This window comes from Ictidomys tridecemlineatus, chromosome 11 (genome assembly GCF_052094955.1).
Source record: "Ictidomys tridecemlineatus isolate mIctTri1 chromosome 11, mIctTri1.hap1, whole genome shotgun sequence".
Classification (NCBI taxonomy): domain Eukaryota; kingdom Metazoa; phylum Chordata; class Mammalia; order Rodentia; family Sciuridae; genus Ictidomys; species Ictidomys tridecemlineatus.
In genome coordinates, this window is record NC_135487.1 from 106,707,543 (window position 1) to 106,727,548 (window position 20,006).

The 20,006-nt window shown below is 39.6% G+C and overlaps 1 protein-coding gene across 3 annotated transcripts in view; it reads left to right on the top strand.

The window, feature by feature from the left end:
- Positions 1-1,850: 1,850 nt before the first annotated feature.
- Hipk1 (homeodomain interacting protein kinase 1) overlaps positions 1,851-20,006 on the top strand; it is a 60,922-nt gene continuing 42,766 nt past the window's right edge. For 2 of the 3 annotated variants that reach the window (XM_078027045.1, XM_078027047.1), the window contains exons 1-2: positions 1,851-1,983; positions 12,592-13,669. In XM_078027045.1, the coding sequence (XP_077883171.1) occupies positions 12,594-13,669 (1,076 nt within the window). In that variant the 5' untranslated portion in view covers positions 1,851-1,983; positions 12,592-12,593. Of the gene's footprint in view, positions 1,984-8,898; positions 8,985-12,591; positions 13,670-20,006 lie in introns of all 3 variants that reach the window. The other variant, XM_078027046.1, reaches the window with a different exon arrangement.

Below are 20,006 nucleotides of genomic sequence, written 5' to 3' on the forward strand. Positions count from 1 at the left end.
ATATAACTTGGGAGAGTAGGAGATGAGAGCTGTTGAACCAAGGCAAGGTAAATAGCGTGCCTGAAGCTTGCTTTTGGAGCAGGACCTGTTCATCTCCAGCCTCAGGTTTCTGCCTTTTTCCTGGTTTACCAGGCAGGCACCCTCCCTCACTCTTCATGTCTTAATGTTTCCAGGGTCAGCCTGATGTGGGGACTTTATGTTCTCTAAACAGTAAGAAGGAAGTTTCTGTGAAAATAAGCAAACAAAACTGCCCTGTGGGATTGAACACTTTTGCTAACCCTGGTCCTCTAGGGAAATAAACTTCCCTGTTCCCAATAAAATGGAACTGCTCCCAGTGTCGTTTAGCCAGGGAGAAACCCAAATTACTTCCCTTAAAAGGGACTGTAGAACATTTTACAAAAATTGTCTTTTTTTGAGGAGATAGGGTTTCAAGGAAATCTAGGATGTATAATGAGTGAGATAGAAATAGAAATGGATAGCAGAATCTTGTTTCAGCCACATCTGTTTCCCTCCTCAAAGAGTATATGCAAATATTCATGATTCTGGACAGTTTTTCCCGTCATTTTTATTTTTAGACAGTGTCTCACTAAATTGCAGAAGGTCTCACTAAGTTACTGAGGTTGGCCTGAAACTTAGGATCCTCCTGCCTCAGCCTCCCCAGTCGTTGGGATGTGCAAGTGCACAACCCGCGGGTCCAGACTCTTTCATATTCTCGCTAAAATGATCAGGCTGGCCTGGAATTTGAATTTGCAATCTTCCTGCCTAAGCGTCCTGAGCATCTGGTTACAAGCTTATGCCACCACACCGGGCTCCTATCACTTTCTAGGGTTCAGATCATTGGTTCCTCTAGCATTTGTGGTATGCAACAAATGAATTATATTAGTTTCCCTAAAATATTCCCCACTTCACACAGAGCATTTTACACAACTGGAGGTGCATCTCCAGAATCTCTTGAGGCTGGGAGACTGTCTTTCTATTAGGATAAGCTAGTTTTCAAGCAGTGCCCGCTTTTTCAAGAACGTTGTGCCCAGTGCATTGTTTCCTGAACACCCTTACTACCTTTGGTAGAGGCAAGAAAATTATGATGTTGGCGTTCGCTCATTCGCGTTTTGAGAGGATGCGTTTAGAGCACAGCTATTTCATCTCACTTCTTAATGCAAATACAGATTCTCAAGGTAGCAATCAGATCCTTAAAGGGCATCCGATGTTCCTGAAGGCTTCCACATCCAGTACATGGATGTCATGCAGCTAGGGCGTCTCTACAAGGTAATGAAACACGAAAGCCTAAACGGAGGTAATTCCTCACCCCAGGAGGGTTTCCCGGGTAGACACTGCCTCTCTGCGAGCTGCCCAATCTCTTGGGTATACTCTAAACTACGGTGATATCACACTGGCTGGGATGACATTTTACAGTTGGATCCCCTACCGCCACCTGTAAACCACACCGAGCCTGTGGTGCGGAGGGGGCGACCCCCGCACTCGGTCCAAGCTGGCTCCCCACGGAGGTGTACCCTTTCCCACTGCCGTAGGTACTATGCGGTCGTCCTAGTCCGCGGGCTCCTCCGCACTTCCGCCTCAGTAGGTGTCATGGCGCCAGGCGGGTAGATGGTTCCGGCGAGGCGGGGCTGGCCGGATAGGGGCGGTCGCTCGGGGCTCCGCTCGTCGGGTCTGGCGACAACGGCGGCTGCGGAGTGAGGGGCCCGGCTGTGGCCCCGGACGGCAGCAGGAGGCCGAGGCGGGAGCGCGCAGGGCTGAGGCGGCGGCGGCGGCGGCGGGAAGGGGCCGGGTGGCGGAGCGGGCGGGAGGCTGGAGAGGCTCCCCCCGCGGGACGGGCGCGGGGACGGCTCCGGGGGGCGGGGGCCGGGGCCCGAGCCGGCTCGCGCGGGGGGTATGATGACCCGGCGGCGGGGCCCCGGATCTCGTCTCCTCCGCCGCCTCCTCACGGCAGCCCCAGCTCGCGGCTGAGAACCAGACACACCGGCGGTGAGTCAGACCGGGCGGGAGGGGGCCTCGGTGGGCAGCGACCTCCCATCCGCACCCCGAGGCGGGCTCGGCCGGCCGCGGGCTCTGCTAGGGCGCCCGGCCTGCGGGGGGCGCCTCCCTCAGTCGCCCCCGTCTGGCATCGGGCACCGCGTCCTGCGGCCCGGCAGCTCGCCGTCACGGAACGGAATTGCGTTCGCGGGAAAGTGGGCTGCTGCGGGCTGGTTGGCGGGGCAACTCCCCCTGCCCCCTGCCACTTCTCCTCTAGGCGTGTTGTTGTCCTCAAGTGACAGGGGGACGCCTTGCATCTCCTCGCCCGGCCGGGTTTTTTCCCCTCTCCCCGGCTGTTGTGGCAGGTTCCCCGTGTGTGACTTGTGCGTGTGTATTTCCCAGCTCTGCTTATCGCGGTGGTTAGGGGTTATTTGTGCTTTTGGGACACGGAAGCGGTTTCTGGAGAAGACGGTGGGGGTGGGAGGGTGGGTGTGGAAGCTTTTCTGTCCTCTCCGCTTATGTTCTGTAATCGCTACGTTTGTAATTTGTAATGATGGTGGAGACGACGTGGGAACAGCCCTCCTAATGTGTGTCTGTGCAAGGCTAGAGGTCTGGCTCACAGAGAAACTTTTGCTGTCTGCCTGTCGCCACTTTCAAAGCTTTGTTTAAAAAAAAAAGAAAGAAAACGGAAAAAGGAGACCACTAAAACTCTTGGGTAAGGCCCACACCATTCACAGGTTTGTGGGGAAGAGTCCCTTTTTGTGCCTAGCAACCCAGACCTAAGGCTCGGTCTCCAGGAGCGTCTAACCTCCAGTTTGTTGTGGTGACGAACCTTGAGCTATGGCCTGTGTTTATGCTGGGCGCGCGTTCCTTCCTGTTTGGGGAGGGGGCTGAAAAGGGGAAGGGAGAAAAAACAATCCCAAGCTCCAATAAGTCTTTTCTCTACTTAACCGATTCAGTTCTAGATAGGCTAATTTTAAGGTAGTCCTGGATATTTTTTCTTTTTCGGTTAATGACGCTGAGAATTCTCAGGAATTGCATCAAAATATTAGTTTTACCTACAGATTCTTCCGCCTCAATCTGTTCTTTATCTTATTTGTTTCTTAGTAACTCTAGTGGAAACAGCAGCGTGGCTTCCTGCTTTAGATGAAGTGGGGCTAAATTAAGTGGTTGATGCCCTCACCAAAACCTACAATTTTGCTCTTGTTTGTGTAAAGCTATTTTTGATTCCTGGCCTGTAAAGAGTTTTTTTTTTTTTTTTTTTTTTTTTTGTGTGTGTGTGTGTATGTAAGATTATAGAGAATGCAAACCATTACCAGCTTTTTTTCATATAGAAGCCTAAAGCTTTCTGTAAAACATTAAAACATCTACTAACAAATCATTTCACCTAATCATTGTTACTCAGTTGGTAATTTTGGATCTTTGCATGCAGTATATCTCAGGGTTTTATGTTATAATACTGGGCAAGATGAACGTAGTCACGGACTTTAAGATAGTGTTCTTGGCTTGAAGGATATTTTGGTAAAGTACTTGAGGCTGAAACTGGAGGCAGCCAAGCCCATAAACGATCTGAGGAGTGAAATGGTGAATGAGATCTTATAAATATACTGGCTCTGGTTGACAAGTAGGTCTTTTGCTGGTTTCATCTTCAGGGACAGTCTATCCATCTCTGGACATTGTAGTTTTATGGATTTTAGAGTATGTTGATTAGTAACAACGTTTAAACCAAACCAGAACTTTCTTCTTAAAAAAAAAAAAAAAAAAGAAGTGAAATGTCAAAGTTCACAATTGTCTGGAAAATAGAATTCTTTCATTCTGTGTTTTTGTTTTTATAAGCACAGCTCCATCAGTGGTTTGTTGGTAGAAATCAGTGAGCCAAAACCTGCTTTGTGAACTTCTTACACTTAGAACTTGTGCAGCTTGTTAGTTATGTATTATAATTTAAAGTAATTTTTGTAAACATAAGCTGCTTGATTTGCCATCTGCCCTTTTGTTTTCATTTTCATTTTAATGACAGCAGTCTATTTTTTTTTATCTTTCTATTAATTCCTCTTCAGTTTCTTCCCTTGTATTTCATGCCCTTCCAACACAAGTTATCAAGATTGTTTTGCTTCAACTACCACTTAAGCTATCACTGATTTGCCTTGTGGTTCCATCTGTTTGTTTATTTTAAGGAAGACAGGGTCTTGCTGTGTTGACCAGACTGACCTCAGACTTCTGGCTACAAGTGATCTTTCTGCCTGAGCCTCCCAAATATCTGGGACTGCAGGCTTGTGCCACTATGCCTGGCTTGGTTTCTTTTTGGTGTCATCCCTAATCTTCCTTTAGTTGTTGAAATCCAGTTCCTAGATGCCTAATATATTTCTATAGTACAAAAGATTAACATTCTTTATGTATTTTCTTTCTTTCTTCCCTTTCTTTAGTGTGTCTTATCAACTCAGCAACATTCCAAGGTTATTGAAGGTAGAGAAACTTGGTTGTATTTCTTTTGGATTCTTTAAGGGCACCTGGTACTGTGCTTTCCCAGCATGCTTAATGAAAAAGAATCAGAAGACCTGAATTCTTTGCCAACATTGCTCCTCATTAGCTTTGTGTAAAACTTTTTTGGCTTTTTTGAGTCTTCTTTTTTCCATCTTGGAATTAGAGGATTTTAGAACAGATCTTTTAAGGTTCCTTTTAGCTATAAAAGTCCTGTACTTTTTTTTTTTTTTGGCCAGTGTCTTCTAATCAAACACATCTTACTCTATACAATCTTTCATTTTTCTTTTTTAATTTTTAAACTTTTTGGTACTGAAATTGAACCTAGTGGTGCTTTACCACTGAGCCACATTCCCAGTGGCTTCACCTTTTTAAAAAAATTTGAGACAGGGTCTTGCTAAATTCCTTGGGGCCTCACTGAGTTGCTGAGGCTGGAATTGAAATTGTGATCCTCCTGTCTCAATCTTCTAAGTCACTGGAATTATAGGCACGCATGGTGGTGCTTGGCTCTTTATTTTTGAGGCAGGTCTCTCTAGGTTGCTGAGGCTGTTCTTGAACCTTGTGATCCTCCTGCCTCAGCTTCTCATGTTGCTGGTATTACATGTGTGAGCCACCATGTCTGACATTTTTTTACATCCCTTGGTATACTGGCAAAAGTCATCTCATCCCCCCCCCTCCCCAGTATTGGGAATTGAACCTAGGGAAACTGTACCTCTGAGCTATATCCCCAACCCTTTTCATTTTTTATTTTGAGACAGGGTCTCCCTAATTTGCGCAGGATGTCCTAGAACTTACAATCCTTGTGCCTTAGCCTCCTGGGTAGCTGGGATTTCAGGCAATTGCCACAGGGCTTGGCCTCATTCTTCTACCTCCCATCTGCCAAACATGGTTACCTGTTTTCTTTCCACCTTTGCTGGCTGATCCAAATAGGGCCTTTTCTTAGCATTACGTGTGTTTCATATTGATCTCTGCTTTGTTGATTTGGCCTTTTTCTTATGTTGGAAACTCCTCATGTTTTTTTATTCTAAACTGTATAGATTTTGTAGACTATCTTTTACACATACTAAAATATTACCTTCTTATTAACACAAAGCACCTATTTTTCTTTTGTTTTGTTGCTATAGATTTGTCATTACCAATGAATATAAGTGAAGTATTGAAATGTAGGGGAAAAAAATCCTGCCTAGAAAGCAGTTTACCTAAACATTAAAAATTGATTTAAATGGCTGAAGTTACATAGAATTGTAGACTCTGCTGGCAACTACCACCACCTTTGTCCACACCCTATTTTTTGCAATACCGGTTGGGGAAGTGACTTGTCATACAGTTCCACATGAAGGAAGTAAGTACTAGAGGAAAAGGAGTGGGAGACTTTGATTCAAATAGTGTTCATAGGATTTCCAGATTACTTTTTTCTTTAGTATTATTGTATTTAGAACACTAATGTATATATTATCTTGCGGATGAGACTAATTTCTATCTTATATATTTCTCTTTTCTCTTTTTTTGTACTGGGAATTGAATCCAGGGCACTTTACCACTGAACCACATCCCCAGCCCTTAATTTTATTTTTTAATTTTTTAATTTTTGAGCAGAGTCTTGCTCTCTTGCTTAGAACTTCACTAAATGATGAGGCCAGCCTCAAATTTGTAGTCTTCCTGCTGCAGCCTCCTGAGTCACTGGGATTACAGGTGTGCACCACTGTGCCCAGATTTATCTTGTGTTTCTTTAATTTAGTTGGAATGACTTCTGAGCTCTTTTTACATTATATATGTGGGGAAGTAATGTTATCTGTTTTACAGTCATTTATTCCAGCCAATATTTGGCGTATGCTGTATGACAGCCACTGTGATAGATGCTGGTGATAATTTTAAAAAGAAAGAAAGAAAAGGGGAAACAACTATGACACATCACTGCTGTGCTATTGAGGACTGTCCTTCTAGAACTTCCAGTTTAGATGGGAAGTCAGGTTTTGAATAAATAATTACAAATGGTCATACTTAAATATAGATTGGCCTATGAGTTATCATGTGGTCTGGTCCCTGCCTGCCTTGTTGGGTCCTATTTCTACTATTTCCTCCATTGTTCTGTTCCCTTTACAATTACGTCTTCTTCAAAAGGGCCAAGGATGTGTCTATCTTTGCATTACATTTTTTCTTTCTCTTTGTCAGTGAAGTCTCCGCTTAAGTGCTTCCACCACAACAAGGCCTTTCTTGACCACTATCTCCATCACATCATTGTTTTTGTTTTCCTCATAGCACTTATCTGTAGTTGTTGTTTTCTTGGAGAGAGAGAGAGAGTGAGTGAGAGAGTGTGTGTGTGTCTGTCTGTCTGCCTGTCTCCCCAGTAGAATGTAAACTCTAAAAGATAAGGGATCTTGTCTATCTTGAATACCACTGTTATCTCCTGTCTCTAGAACAGTCTCTGACAGACAGTAGGTCCTCAATAAGTTTTAAGGAGTAAATGAAATAGTTAAGTATAAGTGTGTAAATGAAATAGTTAAGTATAAGCTTTGGGATTTTATCCTAAAGTTTTATAGGGGGGACAGAATGCATTTTTCTCGAGATGTGCACTTTTAAAAACTTTGGTGAAGAATAAATCCAAGAGGGAAGCTTAGAAAGGAGTGATAGAGGGTGCTTTAGGAGACTTTACCAGGAAACTAAACTAATATGAGATGACCCTTGGGAAGTCTTTTCTGAGTGTATTTGTCAGCCTAAGACTATCTAAATAGTAATCGAGCTGAAGGAAAATAGTTCCTCCTTTCATAACAGCTTGAAGTAAGTGTTATAGGTCAAAATGATTATTGTAGGTTGGCAGTAAGCTCAGCTATACATGACCATTCAGGGACACATGTTCCTTCTATCTTGTTTGATCCGTCTTTCCTTGGGTGTCATCTTTTAGTGAAAGCTTGGTCTCCATGGGTTCTGCTGGTAGATAGGGAACTATATGAAAAGCTCACTCATTTGTCACTTTCCATTGGTGAGAAGGACTGGTAAATGTAGTCCATCTTGGGATGAAGGGGAGGGTAGATTTTAATCAAACAGCTTCTGCCACACTATAGAAGTGAGCTTTAAGTAGAGACTGGAAAGATAAATAAAAGTTAGGAAAAGGCTCAGAGGGGAAATGAAGTTCACAAAGGGAACATTATGTATGAAGGAACTAGGACAGGAGAAAGCAAGGCCTACTCTAGGAACCAGAGAAACAGTACAACTGGAAGAGAGTGCCTGGGGTAAAGTAGATGAAACAAGGCTACAAAAGTATTCATGGTCCAAGTCATTAAAGACCTGGTTGCACAAATTATAGAGCTTTAAGGCTTTATCCTAAAGTTTTCTATGGGGGACAGAATGCATTTTTCTCCAGGTGTGCACTTTTAAAAATTTAGGTGAAGAATAAATCCAAGAGGGGAGCTTAGAAAGGTGCCTTGAAGGTACAATTAAGGAGAGACCAGTTGGGTTGTTTAAAAGTAGTCCAGAATTGTGCCCTAGGAGTGGTGGATAAAACTGAGTGAAGTAGAGAGAGATTTAGGTGTTCTAGTGAAAGAATTTTCTTCCCAAACGTTTTGTTTTGTGTTTTACAAAATACATACTCTTATTTGCCTTATAAGACCATGTATTATCAGAGTGTGTGCTGGAGAAATACACACATACGTGTACATATCAGCCAAGGACAAGTGCTAGAGGAAGAAATCGGTATATAATACTGATTTTTTAAATTATGTAGGTCACTAATTATTAAATTGTGTCAAAGAGACCAAGATGATACTGAGCAAAAGCAGCAGGAATTTTTTGTAGTTGTGTTGGGGAAAAGATGGAAGCTATTGAGGATTAAGGACAAAATATTGAAAAATTATTAACTTGTTTGTTATGCCCAACTATTTCATTCAGGGTTATTTTGAATTCTTATCAGTCTGCCTATAGTACTTATAGTACATCCCAATAAATGATGTTAAATAGATGTGACCATGCCAGGAATGGGGAAGCTGTGAATTTGAGTCTTTTGGGAAGCTGTGCATTCTAGCATGACTCGGTTTTATTTTTAGTAGTAAGTACAAGTACCAATAGCATTTTGCCTATCAGTCCTAGTTTGGGATTAATGCATTGGACAGATTTGTCATATTGAGTTGGTTAAGTCCTTGAAGTGTGAAGTTTTAAGTGAATAGAGAGGTACAACATTTTCAGGAAATCAGAAATGACATAATTTATTGGGGATTCTTTTAAGAGTTGAAAATATTTGTAATTTGCTTAACAGAGTTGGGTACATAGTAAAATTTCCACAGATTTTAATTCCATCCCACATTTTTGTTTGGGAGGTCTTTGCCTAGGAAGAAAATTGCCTTTCTATTTGGGAAGGTGTATTGTGGAACATATACTTTATCCTGAGTCTAGAAATTGCTGTTTTAACCTTAATTTTAGAGTGGAATATAAATAAGACTCTGTTGATTTTTCTAGGCCACTTTGATTCTGTGTTTTCTTCTCACCTTGTGCTAGCTGAGGTCGGAATGAGTGTCAGCCACATTTTAAGAGAGTCCTTGATGGTAAGATGTGTACTGATTTTCATATGGCATACCCTTGCTGAGGGAAGGCCAGTGAAATTCTGGGTTGTTCTTTTTCCTTTGGGTAGATTACACTTGTCTTTCAGAATAAGAATTCTACTCATTTGTATAGAAAAATGTCCTAGAATTTGTCTTTCTGCAGTGTTCAGTATGAAGATTCCAAGTCATCAGTCTCTCTTATTTTATTGGATAAAAAGTTAGCAGCAACATTACTCTGGTAATGTGATATTTTCAAAGACTATCAAATTATGAGCATTTTTAAAAATGTTATATTTCATGAGGTCTTTTCAGTGTTATTATACTACTGAAAATAAAATATTGCTATATAATTATGACCCCTATTCCTAGACAGTTGCTGCAGAGGGCAAATTTTGTATTAATTAAAATTATTTCACTAAGGGCTGAGGTTGTAGCTCAGCGATAGAGCGCTTTCCTAGCAAGTGTGAGGCTCTGAGTTCAATCCTCAGCACCACATAAAAATAAATAAATAAAAAAGATTTTGTGTCCAACTACAACTAAAAAATAAATGTTTTTTAAAAAAGTATTTCACTAAATACTTTGAATGACATGAAGGTTATTTTCATGTTTTTTGATGCATTGTTAAAATTAGCAGCTCAGCAGATAAGGAAAGTGAATTTGTTCTGGTTCCATTTTCTGATGACAAGAAATGCTTTAGCATATTATCTATTTGTGGTACTGGGGATTCAATCTATGGGTGCTTTACCCCAGTCCTTTTTTATTTTTGAGTCAGGGTCCCACTAAGTTGCTTAGGGCCTTGCTAAGTTGCTGATGCTGCCTTTAAACTTGTGACCTCCTGCCTCAGCCTTCTGAGTTACCGGAATTATAGATGTATGTGGCTTGCATGTATTTTCATATGTAAATTTTGTAAAGGAGCTACTTGGTTTCACACTTCTCTTAAATTTGGTATTATGTCAGCAATGGAGGTAGAACAGAATGGTTTGTGTATTTGTAACCCTGTAGTAAAATTGCACTGACCTTAGCTTTTAATTTATACTTTTTTTTCAATTCAGTGTTTGTATAAATTATGGAAACTCGCTTAAAGTAAATCCAACCCCCATTTTAGAAATTGAAGGTTGAAGATATGTTCTTTTTTCCAGCTGACCAGGCTGGTACAGATAGTTCTTAATTGTAGTCAGTCACAAGGAAATGGACACATTACTTTTTTTTTGTACTGAATATTGAACTCGGGGGCACTCGACCACTGAGTCACAACCAGACCTATTTTGTATTTTATTTAGAGACAGGGTCTTACTGAGTTGCTTAGCACCTCACTTTTGCTGAAGCTGGCTTTGAACTCCTGATCTTTCTGCCTCAGCCTCCCCAGATGCTGGGATTATAGGTATGTGCCATCATGCCCGGCTACACATTGTATTTTTAAAAATAATTTTTATTTTATTTATTTTTTTGTGTGGTGCTGGGGATTGAACCTAGGGCCTTCTGTATGCAAGGCAAGCACTCTACCAACTAACTGAGCTATATCCCTAGTCCTTTATTTTTTTACACAAATGGAGCACAACTCTTTATTTTTCTGGTTGTACATGGTGTAGAATTACACCATTCATGCATTCATACCCGTATGTAGGAGTAATAATGTCCATATCATTTTACTGCCTCCTCCGCCACTTCCTCTCCCCTCTGCTCAATCCAAAGTTCCTCCCTTCTTCCCTTGCCTCCTGTCGATTGTGGATTAGCATCCACTTATCAGAGAAAACATTTGGCCTTTGGTTTTTATGGGGATTGGCTTACTTTGCTTAGCACAATATTCTCTTAATTCCATCCATTTACCTGTGAATGCCATAATTTCATTCTTATTTAAGGCTGAGTAGTATTCCATTGTGTATGTATATCACAGTTTCTTATCCAATCATCTGTTGGAGGCCATCTAAACTGTTTCCACAGTTTAGCTATTATACATTGCTTTTTGATGTTCTGTAATATTCTTTGTCATGTTTTCTTTTTCTTTTTTCCCTAATTGTCTGTGTATATGACTAGTAAAACTTATATGTATGGGAGTGGGGACTTCTTCCATATTTTAAGAATGATGCATGCAGATAAGAGGGAAGGTGATTTAAAGACAACAACAACAACAACAACAAAAAACAAATCTAACTTAAGCATTTGAAAATAACTGCAGTTTAGCATGTGCTTGGTAGGGAGTTGTAGAGGACGTGAAGTTAATAGGCAGGAGTTGGATCTTTCATCCAACAGATATTAAATGTTAATAGTCTATGATGAGCTCTGGTGATACAAGTGAAGAACAAAACAGACAGTACCTGTCTGCATGGAATTTATATTGTGACTGGAAATATGACCTTAAATAAATACTTTCAAGTTATAAGGAAAGAACAGAGTGCCATGGGAATGCATGGTGGTGGTGGGGATGATTGTGGGGAGTGTTTTTTTGTTTGTGACAGGTGTCAGGGAACAGCCATGGATGTGGTGGCCCCATGCCTATAACCTCAGTGACTCAGGAGATTGAAGCAGGAGGATTGCAAGATCAAGGCTAGCCTGGGCAATTTACTGAGACACTGTCTCAAAATAAAAAGGGCTAGGGTTGTAGCTCAGAGATAGGGTGTCCCTGGGTTCAATCCCCAGTTGTGTGTGGGTGGGGTGGGGGTGGGATGTCGGGGAACAGTATTCCCAGAAGAAAGTCTTCAATGCATTAGAAGGCCTGGAGTTCAGAGACTATGAAGTACTCTTGCAAGAAAAGAAGGGCTAGAGTGGAAAGTGTGGCTAGAGTGGAAGAATCAAAGTGGACAGATGTTGGAAGACAGCAAGCAAATTTTGGAGAGCTAGTTAAGGCAGGTTGAAATTTAAAACTTTATGCCCAAGGAAATGGAAAACTTGGGGGAGGGGAGAAGGATGGTCAAGAAGAAAGAATAGTTAACTGACTTGCATTGTTTAAAAGCAAAGATCCCAAGTGGCAATTAATTTGGTGACTATTGGCAGTTTGAACTAGAATGGTGCCAATAAAGGTAGAGAAAAATGGCTGATTTGAAATATACTTAAGAGAGAGAATTGATAAGATATAGATTATATATGGAGGATAGGGAGAGGAATGAGACAGGATGATAATAATTAAACACGTGACAGGCACTACCACTTTACATGTATTAAGTCATTTGATTCTCAGAACAATAATGAGGTAGCTATTGTTATTACTATTTTATGGATTGGGATACTGAAGCTCATGGCCTCCCTGATTTTTGGCTTGAGGTGTTGGCGTATGCTGTGTCATCTTATAATTGAGATAGAAAACTGGGGATGGGGTGTCATCAACCTGGTTACTTCTTCTGGTCAGTTTATCAGTGTTCCTTTTTAAATGTAGTAGGCAGAGATGAACATTATTTTTTTCTTTCTTCTTTCAAACATTTTATGTATGACCTGCACAGAGTGAATGTACCAAGTTTTCACTTTGGTACATTCTGGACACTATTTCTGTGAATGTAGGTTAATTAGCTTTGAAAAGGGGAACGTTATTGCATCATGTTTCTTTTATCAACTAAAGTGTTTTCATATAAGCTGTTGCTAAGACTTGTGGTCTAATTCTCATTTTCTCCCCATGTAGGTATGGCATCACAGCTGCAGGTGTTTTCCCCCCCATCAGTGTCGTCGAGTGCCTTCTGCAGTGCGAAGAAACTGAAAATAGAGCCCTCTGGCTGGGATGTTTCAGGACAGAGCAGCAACGACAAATATTACACCCACAGCAAAACCCTCCCAGCTACACAAGGGCAAGCCAACTCCTCTCACCAGGTAGCAAATTTCAATATTCCTGCTTACGACCAGGGTCTCCTCCTCCCGGCTCCTGCAGTGGAGCATATTGTTGTAACAGCAGCTGATAGCTCTGGCAGTGCAGCTACATCAACCTTCCAGAACAGCCAGACCCTGACTCACAGAAGCAACGTTTCTTTGCTTGAGCCATATCAAAAATGTGGATTGAAAAGAAAAAGTGAGGAAGTTGACAGCAACGGTAGCGTGCAGATCATAGAAGAACATCCCCCTCTCATGCTGCAAAACAGAACTGTGGTGGGTGCTGCTGCCACAACCACCACTGTGACAACAAAGAGTAGCAGTTCTAGTGGAGAAGGGGATTATCAGCTGGTCCAGCATGAAATCCTTTGCTCTATGACCAATAGCTATGAAGTCTTAGAGTTCCTAGGCCGGGGGACATTTGGACAGGTGGCTAAGTGCTGGAAGCGGAGCACCAAGGAAATTGTGGCTATTAAAATCTTAAAGAACCACCCCTCCTATGCCAGACAAGGACAGATTGAAGTGAGCATCCTTTCTCGCCTAAGCAGTGAAAATGCAGATGAGTATAATTTTGTCCGTTCTTATGAGTGCTTTCAGCATAAGAACCATACCTGCCTTGTGTTTGAGATGTTGGAGCAGAACTTATACGATTTTCTGAAGCAGAACAAGTTTAGCCCACTGCCACTCAAGTACATCAGACCAATCTTGCAGCAGGTGGCCACAGCCCTGATGAAGCTCAAGAGTCTTGGTCTGATTCACGCCGACCTTAAGCCTGAAAACATAATGCTTGTCGATCCAGTTCGCCAACCCTACCGAGTGAAGGTCATTGACTTTGGTTCTGCTAGTCACGTTTCCAAAGCTGTGTGTTCAACCTATCTACAGTCACGTTACTACAGGCAAGTGGAAAATATTGAAAATCATATGTTAGGCTAGAGAGCTGTCCTTATATTTAACATTTTATTACAAACAACTTTTAACAGTGAATGGTAGAAATAAGATATGTTTTAGTTCATTACATATGTATGTGGCATTCTTCTATGTAATGTTATCTTTCTGAAATTTTTTTTAGCACTAGAAAAATTAACTCAGTCTGATTCAGAAGGCTACTAACTGAATTATACTAACATCTGGTCTTTTCTTTACTACCATTATACCTAATTTTCCTATTTTAAGAAGTCTTGGATACTTACTTATTTGTGATGAATTTCAGCATATGCTGCTATTTTTTCCCAAACTCGTATCTTGGCAGATAAAATGCCTTGGGAATAACTCCAGGTTTAACTCTAGCAGCATTTTATTCTTTTCTATTTTTTTCTTCTGTAACAGTGAGAATTAGATTAGGTGATTGTTATGGTCTCTTTGTGTTGTAACAATATCTATAATACTTGGAGAACTTATTTGGTTATCCTAGAATAGCCTTGGCCCAAGTAACTTATACTTTAGTGATTCATATTTCTAGATTTGGTAACTCTAATGTAGCTACCTTTTTAATGTATAGTAATTATTGGGACAATACTTAAATGTTGATATATATAATTTTGTCTATACCATAACTAAAGCTCTTTTTAAATGTGCTTTTATTTCTTAGCATCTCCTTTATTTACTTATTAATTTTAAGGAATCTGATATGTAGTCATGCATCAAATACAGATCATGTAGGCATTCAATAAAGAAATGGGCTGGAAGTGTCACTCAGTGGTATATACCACTTGTCTAGAATGACGAGGAACTGGATTTGAACCTCATCACTACCTAAAAAAGAAAAAAGAAAAAGAAAGAAACAAATGAAACAGTTCAAACAATTTACAAAAAATAGATAACTACAAAATATATTTATAAGGGAATATATCCAACATGACAAATGCCTTTAGCTGAGGAAATATACTGAACTAAGAATTCTGTTTGTGTGAAAATAACCGAAGAATATTTTTGCTCATACAAAGACTCAGAAAAAAATGCCATCTACATAATTTTTTAAGATTGTAAAATCTGTATTTCACATATTTACTATTTTTGCTATTTCGTACTGTGATAGATAACTTTCCAGTAATGTGACAGAACACCTAAGATAAACAGCTTATAAAGAAAGAAGATTTATTTTGTCTCATGGTTGTAGAGGGTTCAGTTTTAGGCTGTTTGGTCTGGTCACTTTGCCAGTGCCAGGGCAGAACATCATAGTGATAAGAGCTTAATTGTTCACCTCATGTTAACTGGGAAGCAGAGAGGGGGTGAGGGAGAAAGCAGAGGATCCAGATTCCATTATCCCTGCAAGGGTAGGCTTTCAGTGACCTCACTTCCTTCCCCTAGATTGCGCTTATAGGTCCTATCAACTCCCAATAGTGCCATTAGCAGGGAACAAAATCTTTAACACAGGAGCCTTTGTTGGATACATAAGATCCAAATTATAACAGATACTGTTCATTGGAGTATGAAGTACATTCATAGTGTTGTGTAATCATTACCACTCTCTATTAAATACATTACAGTGCTTTGTAAAAAAGAAAGAAATGAAACCATCAACACTATTTGTCACCCAACAAATAACCATTAAGAAGTAACTCCCTATTCTTTCTTCTTCCTACCCCCAGTAACCTCTATTTGATTTTTTATTTGTCTAAAAGGCTAGAGTCTACATATAAATGGAATCATACAATATTTGTCCATTTGTGTCTCATTTATTCCACTTAGCAGTAAGAATAATATTTTTGAGGTTAATCCATGCTGTATAGCATGAATCTTAACTTTATTCCTTTTTGTGGCTAAATAATACTCCATTGTATGTATATACCATATTGTGTTTATCCATTCATCTGATGATGGACACTTGGGTTGTTACCACCTTTTGATTATTGTGAATAATGCTGCTGTGAACATTTCTGTACAAGTCTATTAAGTTCCTATTTTCAGTTCTTTTAGGTACATAGCTTGGAGTGAAATTAATGGGTCATATGGTAATTCTAGGTTTAACTTTCTGAGGAACCACTAAACTGTTTCTCACATGTTAACATTATGTTTTATCCATACTTATTTATTTTAATATTTTTATAGTTTTATAAAACTATGCCATTTTTTTACTTGAGACAAGGTAAGGAAACTGAGAGCCTTTGGTTTCTGGCTTCATGCTGTCATAAGGCAACCTTGGCTAATTTTTTTAATCTATTTTTTTAAACATTATTGGACATTTATTTTATTCATTTATTTATATGCAGTGCTGAGAATTGAACCCAGTGCCTCACACATGCTAAGCAAGCACTCTACCATTAAACCACAACCCGAGCCCCATCCTTGGCCCATTTTGAGATTTTCACTTTCACTTATTTTATACCTTAAAAGTTTTAGATTCCAACTACAGTTGCTTTTAATACTCTCCTTTGAGCAGTCCCACCGCTGTTGTGTATTGCGTATGTATGGTACAACTATATAAAACACTATAGGGGCACTAAGTGAAGTTCAGCTCAGCATCCCCTTCAGAGTATTGAAGGAGATAAGAGGGTGATCACAGCTGAAGGATGAGGGCTTATCAGCTTTCACAATCTTTACTCAGTGCCTGCAGGTGTTCTTTAACTACTTGTGTGCCTTTTTAAAGACAGGTAACAGCCGTTGTTGTTTTTTTTTCAGTGCCAGGGATGGAACTCAGGTCTTTGTGCATGCTAGGCCAGTGCTCCACCACTGAACTACATTACCAGCATAACAGTGTTTTTAAATGGATATAGGGAGAGCAAAAAGAATTATTATTTCATGAAATCATTTTTGATGGAATTTTCACTTAAAGGCTACAAGATTTGAGGGTATAAGAGATTCATTTAGTTTAATGTGCAATTCATTTGAATTATTTTCAGTATTAAGTTGCTGATCCTTGTACCCTTTACTTGTCCTTTTAATTTAAGCTGTCGTTTGAGCTTAACAGTGTTTCCTATATTTTTCATGCATTTTGGTCTTTGACATAAAAATAATTTTAGGTTGAACTAAGTTTAGCTCTTAAAAAACAGGAGTTCATTCTGTTTATTACCAGGTTAATTACTGGTAATAATAAATTAATGTTGAAGTTCACCATCCATGACTTAACTGTGTTTAGGATTTAACATGTGCATTGTGTTGTTTAACAGTAACATTGGATAATGAGCCTATGGCAGATGGAATAGCAGCTCAGGCATTTCTTTCTTATCACTGTGTCCTCTTAAGCTTCTTTTGTTGTTGCTTTGTTGCCATTATAGAATCTGTTAAGTCTTCACCTTTTCTTTCAGAAAATCTCTGTGAAATCTTTTTGGCTGGCAAATCATTCTGGCTCCAAACATAGCCTTCTTTCTTACCCTCCTTTTTAGTTTTACATTGTTTTTTTTTTTTTTTATTTTAAAGAGAGAGTGAGAGAGGAGAGAGAGAGAGAGAGAGAGAGAGAGAATTTTTAATATTTATTTTTTAGTTCTCGGCGGACACAACATCTTTGTTGATATGTGGTGCTGAGGATCGAACCCGGGTCGCACGCATGCCAGGCGAGCACACGCTACTGCTTGAGCCACATCCCCAGCCCCAGTTTTACATTGTTTTGTCTTACTAATACATGCCAAAAGATTTTCATTAGACAGAAATTTGCCATAGAGCTATTTCTGTTGGCCATGGGCATGGCTAAATGATTCTGGCAATAGAAGTAATATACTTTATTCTCTGGCCTACTGTAAATATACAATGTAAATGTCCAAGAAAAGCTGCCATCTTTTGGGGTTGAGTTTTAGGGGAAAAGCTTTGCCATACTTACAGGCTCAATGCTTTTTATTCTTATTTATTTATTTGTGGTTTTGGGGATTGAACCAGGAGCACTGTATCACCGAGCTCCATCCTCAACTCTTTTTAAAATTTTATCTTGAGACAGTGCTGAGACTGGTCTGGAACTTGTGATCCTCCTGCCTCAGCCTCGTGAGTTGCTGGGATTTCACCATGCCCAGTGTAATGCTTTTCCATTCTGAACAAACTAACTAGCCTCTATTTCAAGCTGTTTGTTATGGAAAGATAAAATCTAGAGAAGACAAGAATAGCATAAGTATAGACAACAACAACCTAATTTCCTCTAACAGTTAAACTACAGTTTCAACTAAGCCACAGTATGACTTAATGTAACATCTCTGATCTGGCAAGTAAGTAGATTTGATGCATCTGAAATGGGAAAAAGTAACAAGACTATTCATGAAAATGACCAGAAAATGATTTGAGCTCTTAAGCTATCCTGATCTCAGCTTGATCTGGGTGCCAGTAAAATAAAACTTTATGATCTTGAAGGAACTTTTCAATACAAAGAAGTTTGAACTTAGGAATCCAAAAGGCAGGGATGCTATTTCTTCCACTTGGCAATAGTAATTAGAGCATGTTTAGTGTTTGGTTTTGAGGATGGGATGTATCTTCAAAGAAGAGTCTGCTGTGTTCGAAGCACAGTTAATGCCATATTCCTACTGAAGTGAATACTGTCAAGTTTTTTTGTTGTTGTTGTTTTGTTTTTGTTTTTAGTTTTCTCTTTTCTATGCTTGAGTAGATAATCTTTTTAATTGCCCAGTTAGGATGTTAGAATTGGAAAGGCACCTAGAAAAGTCATTATCTAATTCAGCTTTCTTATACAGATGATGTAGAACCAGTGTTTTAGTGTCCATAGACTGTGTGTGTGTGTGTGTGTGTGTGTGTGTGTGTGTGTGTGTGTGTTGGGGATTAAACCTAGGGCTTCATTAATGTAAGCTCTCACTGATGACATTCTCATTCCCTCCATAGACTCTATTTTGACAGATTGAGAAAGAATGGAGGCCAAGGGAAAAGATATAATGAAAATATTTCCAAGAATTATAATCTGAAATCAGAGTTTAAAACATTCAGTTCTTACCTTCTTATAGGCAAAACTCCTAATGATGCTTTACTGTTCAGTAAAGGAGAAGACAACTTCAGTCTTCTTGCTTCCCAGAGTTAGTTCAGTCTAACATTTCTAGGCCCTAATGATGAAAAAAAGCCCTTGGACTGAGTGGCTTTATTTTTAACACTTGGCTGTTTGTAAAAGAATAGTTGCTGTTTTGAGTGAGTTTTTTGCTGAAAATCTGTAACTGCTTCTTGTCACAGAAGCAGGATGAGACCAAATGAAAAAACTGATTCCAGCCAGTTTTCAGTTGTGTGTGTGTGTGTGTGTTTTAATGGGGTTTTAGGAGTGGAATTAGTATTTCCTCTAATTTCCTTGAGACTTTTAAGATTTCCAGGATTACCAGTTATCATATATCATGTGCTACCTTTTTAAAGAAGTAAGTTTGGGTGGTCATTCCCCTTGTGACTTACCTTTTGGGTTTTAAAATGTCTTCTTGGTATTATGAGAATGGCAAAATCATTCTGCTTTCCAGTTAATGCTTTCAATGTTCTAAGCCCAGTTTTTAATTTTGGCATAAAGCCATTTGCACACTCCTTGCCAGCTATTTTTGGCATTGTCATAAACTTGAAAATTAATGATTCTGCTCACTGACAGTAGAAAGTTTTGTTCTTTTTCAATTTTAGAAAAGCTTTTGTATTGTTTCTGGGTACTCTTACTCTCTGCTTTATTAATGCTTCAATTTTATGTGATCTTAAAAATATGCCATAATGCTGGAAATTTAATAGAACTCTGAAATTCCATCAATAATACATGGTTCTAGCTACCTATAACATGAACAATCTTTTTTTTTTTTTTTTGGCAGTACCGGAGATTGAACTCAGAGCCTCATGCCTGCAAGTGCCATACCACTGAGCTACATCCCCAGTTCTTTTTTTTTTTTTTTTTTTTGAGATAGGATCTAGCTCAGTTACCCAGGCTGACCTCAGACTTGTGATCTTTCTGCCTCAGCCTCTCAAGTAGCTGGGATTATAGATGTTTGCCAACATGCCCTGCAGAAATATCACTTTTAAGGGTTGTTTCTTTGGAGAAGAAAACCACACTTCATATTCAAATACTACAAAAACTGGTGATATTACTGGTTCTACCCTTAGCTATCTATTAGTCTGAACATTCCTAAGTATTGTGCTGTTTCAGGATAAAGATCAGGAAAGCTTTTAAACCCTGGGGAGACCCCCAATCTACCTGGTTTTATCTGAAGTCTACTTCTTATATATAATTAGTTGTAAAAAATACTCTTTAAGATCTGGGATTGTGGCTCAGCAGTTGAGCGCTCACCTAGCATGACCAGGACCTGGGTTCGATTCTCAATACCACATAAAAATAAAGGCATTGTGTTGTGTCCA